At 31.9% G+C, this 7087-nt stretch overlaps 1 protein-coding gene across 1 annotated transcript; it reads left to right on the forward strand.

Annotated features, from left to right (window-relative positions):
• The first annotated feature begins 2798 nt into the window (after positions 1 to 2798).
• LOC145821463 (putative mitochondrial protein AtMg00310) lies at positions 2799 to 3896 on the forward strand. The gene is made up of 2 exons (XM_082917985.1): positions 2799 to 3065; positions 3420 to 3896. Exons 1-2 carry the CDS (start codon positions 2799 to 2801, stop codon positions 3894 to 3896), a joined length of 744 nt encoding a protein of 247 aa, XP_082774111.1.
• The last annotated feature ends 3191 nt before the right edge of the window (positions 3897 to 7087 follow it).

The raw sequence follows: 7087 nt of genomic DNA on the forward strand, positions 1-7087 counted from the left end.
CGAACATCAACGGGAAAAAAAAAAATTACTCACTGAAATTTGTTGAGATCAACGAATCAACAAATGGTGGATCCAAATCGATGAACAGTTGCTCCAGATTTGTAAATGGTGGCTCCAAATCGGTGATCAGTGGCTCAAGCTCGGCGATGAACTTTGAAGACTCTCATCCCATCACAGCAATGTCGAAGAAGTGAAGGTTGCGATGTCGAAGAAGTGAAGTCTGTAGAATAAAATAATCAACAAATATGATATATAGTGAGGGTTAATTTGGTCATTTGAAGAGTTAATCCAGACTTTGGCTAATCTCCCAATTTATATCCCACCCCTCTTTGTGGGATTGAATAATCCATCAAATGTGGGACATCATATCCGAAAGGATTGTTAATCCGTACTTTAATTTTTTAACCAAACATGAGATTAATAATTTTCTTGGACTATTAATCCAATCCTAAGCCCATATCCATCCAAACAAACATGACCTAAATGGACAAGCATTGTCTCTCATTAACTTAATATTGTTGTGATTTTTACGGCAAATCAAGATTATTCATTGAATGATGATACCACCATGTGATATGTAAATCCAATATTTATTCATTTTTATCATATCCATAAGATTATGAAGACAAAACCAATCATTTAATCAACTACATAAAATAATTTTATTATACATATTACACAATGAAATTTATCATAAAATATGCGATTTCATTTGTCATACAATAAGCCTACAGACATAGAATCAATAATAGAACAATCACGTAAAACATGATAGAGCAATCTAATTGAAACAATCTCATTTATGATGGTCCTACCATGTTAGAAAAGTTTTATGCAATTAATTATGTGATTGGTTTTGTGCCTGTAATCTTGTTGCTCGTCATATGATGGGGCACATAATTAATAATGGTTGCTCGTCATATGATGGGGCATATACGTTAATTAGATATTAATAACATGTTGGATTTGTTCAAGGGAATGGCTCCCCTAGCGTTGGATTACCAAATCAAATCTCTTTAGAAAGATCTGGTGTGCCATGCTAGTCTATTGTGAATTGGGATCCTCCCCTTGAGGCCCCTCCTTCATTCCCTCTTTGTAGGGGCCTTCGGATCCACTTTGAGGCCCAGTTTTGATAATCCGAACCGTTCATATTTTTAGATTTATTCAGTATATCATACCTGTAAAAAATCAAGTTGATCGAATATCATAAAGTATGTGTTCGGAAAACTGTTTATTAAAAAATAGTTTGTAGTCCCAATTTTCTGAACGCATACTTTTTGATATCCGATCAACTTGATTTTTTACAGTTATAATATACTGAATAAATCTAAAAATATGAACGGTTCGGATTATCAAAACTGGGCCTCAAAGTGGACCCGAAAGCCCCTGCAAGGAGGGAATGAAGGAGGGGCTCAAGGAGGGGATCTGGACTCGTCTATTGTAGTATTTTTTGGGAAACTTTTGTTATTGGGTTAGCCATACCTTGACATGTTTGCAGTGATTCACGTGCCATCATCAAATTATACAAGTCTTATATAAGAATCTTTTTTTATCCCACTTTTTTTTTAATTATTATTTATTCTTTATTTGCATGTGGGTGACTTACAAATTTCAGTAGGTAAACCTATTCTTCAATCAGTGGTGGCAGAGACCACTAATTTAGTGGCTTTAAATTTATTACTAATGAGGTGTCAAAATAAAAAGAAAAAAAAAAGGCACAATATATACTGTGGTAGTGGATGGGACCCATTGCCACATTATTAGTGGTAGCTCTAATTAGAGCTCCCACTCATTTTCTATTCTTCAATTAATCATGTAATAATTAGCCATATTTTTATATAAGAAAAATATCACTAATTGTTAGTTTTTAGTGATATTTCAAAAATTCATCACAAAAAATATTGTTAATTGTCAATTTTTAATGACATGTACAAAAAATCATTACAAAATGTTTTTTTTAGTAATGATTGTGATAGGACCAATTTTTAGTGACGAATTGGTAGAATTTAATTAAAATTAGGTTCAATTATTAAGATTTGCTCGTAATTTATCATAAATTTTAATGTGTCTCACAATCACAAATAATTCAAGAGGGTCATTTCATTTTTGGAGCTGAAATGTTTAAAATAATTTTATCCGTTCATGTATATTCTATGTTTGATTCTATGATTAGTCTTTGTTCATAATAAAATTGTACAAAACAAGCATAGAGTCATATAATATTATCTTTGGAAAATTGTACGAATAATTTAATTTAAACTTAGTAGAATTTGGATTATAACTAAAATATAATCTACATATTTTATTGTTTGATTATTTTTTTGAATGCATAGCTCATTTTGCTAAGTCTATTTTTTGTTTTTGTTTTTGTTTTTGTTTTTTTGTTTTTTTTTTTTGTTTTGGGAGGGGGGGGGGGTTCTATTTTTTATTTTTGGGTAAATTATAAATATACAAATTAAATTTTATTTAAAATCCGATTTGTCCCATGCGGTTTTGAAAATTACATCCCGCCCATTAAAATTTCTAATTTTATAACAAATGGCTTTTTTTTTATTAATACATCATCAAGTCAATTAACAGTTTTTAATAATGTTATAAATTTATTTTAATTAATAATTCAAGTAATTTTATTACTGTATAAGAGAACAATTAAAAATTTTATTTTTTTAATTAATTCTATTAAATAAAAAAATTTGCCAAGGGGTATTTGCTCTCTTCTTGTTTTATAACCTACCAGTTGCAAGTACTTCTACATTAACTTCATCATAAACTTCTCGCTATTATGAAATGGTGAAACCATGGAAGAGTTTACACTTGGTAGAGGCTTGAGACAAGGTAACCCGTTATCTCCCTACTTGTTTGTCTTGTGCATAGAACGACTTTCTAATATGATCCGTCATAAAGTGGAGAACAAACTCTGGAAAGGCATAAAAGCAGCTAGAAGAGGCCCATCTATAACTTACCTTTTCTTTGCTGATGACCTCCTCCTTTTTGCGCAAGCGGATCAAGCCAACTGTGAAATTGTCATGCATACCATCAATGAGTTTTGTCAACTATCTGGTCAGGTTGTTAACCTTCAAAAATAAAAAAATGGTCATCTCTTCCAATGTAGAGAGCAGGAAGGCCAGAGAACTGAGCAACTACTGTGGAATAACTCTAACGCCGAACTTGGGAAAATATTTAGGTGTCCCTCTTCTACAGAGTAGAGTTAATAGTCAGATCTATAACAACATTTTGGAGAAAATCCAGTGGAAACTCTCCAACTGGAAAGCTAACACCCTATCCCTTGCTGGTAGAGCGACCATTGTTCAAGCTGTCTTTTTCTCAATTCCCTCCTACATCATGCAAATAGCCAAAATTCCCAAAGGATATGCAAGCAAATTGACAAGCTTAATAGAAATTTTCTATGGGGAGATCAGGACAATAGGAAAAAAGGTCATCTAGTCAATTGGAAACAGGTTTGTAAGACTAAACAAGAAGGAGGACTTGGTCTCAAAAGAGCTGAGGATCAAAACATCGCACTTTTGGCAAAACTGGAATGGAAAATGCTCAGTGAAAAAGATTCAAACTGGATAACAGTCTTGAAAGGTAAGTATCTTAAAAAAGAAGCCCTGTCTGACTGGCCTATTACTCGAGCTGCCTCCCATACTTGGCGGAGTATCATCAAGACCAGAGAGTTGCTTAAAAAGGGAATCCGGTGGACAGTGGGTGATGGGAAGAGCATATCACTCTGGAATGATTACTGGTGTGGAGAAGGCACCATTGCAAAACAATGCACTGGAGATCCTCACTTGCCCAACATTAAGGTAGCTGATATCATACAGGATGGTGGTTCTTGGAAGGTTGAAGAAATTGCAGACATTGTTCCACAATCAGTCCTTGAAAGCATCATGTAAATCCACCTAGCGCAATTTGTCACAGTGACTGACACTCCACACTGGAAATGAGCAACCACGGGTAACTTCTCTGTTAGTGCAGCTTATAACCTATTAACCAACACTGCTGCAAGCACTAGCATAGTTAATTGGCACTGGATCTGGAAACTGAAAATACCCCAAAAATTAAAAGGTTTTTGCTGGCTACTATTCCAAGGTCGACTATTAACAAATCAGGAACGATGCATCAGAGGTCTAACCATGGATGATATATGCCCTAGATGTAAATTAACTACTGAAGACCTCCACCACCTTCTCAGAGAGTGTCCCAAAGCGAAGGCAATTTGGCATCTCACAAAAGATTCCAGATGGTTAGAGAGCTGTCAGGGACAACCTTTGGATCAATGGCTGCAACTAAATCTAAAGAGTCAGGAAAGGAAGACTTACCACATACCTTGGGGCATTGTGTTTTTATACACTATTTGGGCAATCTGGAAAGACAAGAACAATATGGTATTCAGACAAGATGATGGAAATGTCCACGAGATTATTAGATCCATTCAACACCAAGCCACAGAGACATATGAGGCATTCCAAACTGACCATTTTACAGGCCAACCTTTAAATCACATAACTAATTGAGTCTTGCCTTTTGCAGGGAAAATTAAACTCAACATTGACGGCTGTTCAAAAGGGAATCCGAGACCAGTTGGGTATGGGGGCCTTTTCAAGGATGAAAGAGGAACTTGGCTTCATGGATATCATAGAAAACTGGAGGAAGCAACTAGCATGGAGGCTGAACTCTGGGCAGTTTACCGAGGCCTCACCATAGTGCTTGAGAAGGGAATGAAGGACATATGCATTGAAATAGACTCATAACAATTGGTTAATTTCATCAAGGACTCACCATCTCAACACTTCCAGTACAGGGCTCTGCTTGAAGATGCTAAATTCCTAATGCAACGAAGCAACTGCACAATAGCCCATATTCTTAGAGAGGGTAACAAGAGTGCGGATGGCTTGGCAAATATGGGTGTGAATCACCAGGACCCTTTTGTGTTTCTTAATGATCCCCCCATTGAGATTGCAAATCTGCTTGTTGCAGACATCATTGGGGCTTCTTCTTCTACTATGTAAGACAGCTTGCCTAGTACTCTGTTTTGTTTGTTTTGTTTCCTCTTCTTATGAATAAAAAATAAATAAATAACTTCATCATCAATTTCCCACCAAGTTTCGGATCATACTGTCTTCAAGCTTTGTTCAATTTTTTTAAAAGAGCAAATTACACTAACAGTCCTTATAGTTTGGGATTCATGTTACTTTAGTTCTTAACTTTTCAATTGTGACACATTTGATCTTGAATTTTGAATCTTGTTCCAAATAAGGACTATCGAAAATACCATTGATTAATTTCAAGGGTAAAATTGTCAATTTGATAAAATATAAACTAATTTGACAAAAATAAATGTCAAAAAAATATTTTTAAATTTTAAAAAATTATTTCTATTAACCAAAAATAAAATTATGTAAAATTGATAAATCTTTTAGACATTTATCTTCTTTTTTTTTTTACCAAATTAATTTTTATTATGTGTTTGGATGATGATCATGTAATGGGTAGTTGTTAAATAAATGTCTGAGAGATTTATCAATTTTACATAATTTTAACTTTAGTGGGTAGAAATAATTCTTAAAAATTTAAAAATATTTTTTTGACATTTATTTTTGTCAAATTAGTTTATATTTTATCAAATTGACGATTTTGCACTTGAATTTAAGCAATGATATCTTCAATTGTTCTTATTTGGAACAAGATTCAAAATTCATGGTCAAATGTGTCACAATTGAAAAATTAGGAACCAAAGTGACAGAAGTCCCAAACTATAAGGATCATTAGTATAATTCGTCCTTTTAAAAGATATTCTAAAACATAATTATTAAAAGTTAGACACAATATTTATATGAATACGGATCTTATAATAATTTTAATAATTCTTTTCAAATTCCTAATATTTACAGGTTAATTTCCTTCAACACTATACTTCAAGTGCATTAAAGCAATAATAATCAAAGCACTTCCATGTACAAGTAGTCAAGGCATGAGATGGTAAAACTCACACATCCATATTCGTATTTCTGGTGGCTGCTATGCTGGGGTACAACAATTATTGTTGTGCAGTTAAATGGATTTATTTTGAAATTCATTTTAATAATTCAAATCGTTCATATTTTTTAGTATATTGAGTAATACATACTTGAAAAAAATCGAATTAATCGGATATCATTAAACCATTCATCTTCTCACATTTATATTCATTTTAATTTTTTAAATCACAATTGTCATTTATTTTTGTAGATACAAATGTGAGTGGATGAAATGATAATATCCGACTAACTTAATTTTTTACAGACATGTTATACTCGATACACTCTAAAATATAAACAATTTGAATAATTAAAATAGGCCTTAAAATACACTCATTTGACTACACAGTAATAATTGTTGTGCTCCAACACAGCAAACCCCCAAATCCTCCATACTCACACAACAATCACTTTATTTCGAAATTTTTAAAAACAGTTTTGAAAATATTAATTTATCTTTTTTATTTTTAATAAAATTTTTAAATATTTTAATTAAAAAAATTATTTTTATATTCATTTAATCTATATACTTTTAAAAGTATAAAATATTTAAAAAATATTTAAAAAATAATTAGACCGACTTAATTATTTTTTAAAAAATTGCAAATTAATGGTTTTTTTCCAAAATATTTATAAATTTATGAAAAATTTTCTATTTTTAATTATTAAAGTTGTTAAAGTTTACCACTGATTTGAATTTTTTTTTTTTGAAAACATTAGACGTGCACCATAGCAGGGTGTACTGTGTCTTGAGACGGGGGATCACTGTGTACATATTTATCAAGGATTACTGATGAAAATGTTTTGATTGGTACCTACATAATCAGAATATATTTATTTTAAAAAAAAAATTTAACATCAAATATGATTTTAAAAATAATTTAATATTTTTTTAAAATAAATATAATTTTATTATATGACTACTAAGGTCATCTCTAATGGTTACTCAAACCTGCCATCAAATTTGAATTTGATAAAAATGGTTCATTTTCCTGCTTCAACGATTTCATCAAATAGGTATTAAATCTAGAATTTTACTTTTATTTCATCAAACTGAGGACTAATAT

The sequence above is a fragment of the Camellia sinensis genome, chromosome 3 (assembly GCF_055761805.1).
Source record: "Camellia sinensis isolate YWXY chromosome 3, ASM5576180v1, whole genome shotgun sequence".
NCBI lineage: Eukaryota > Viridiplantae > Streptophyta > Magnoliopsida > Ericales > Theaceae > Camellia > Camellia sinensis.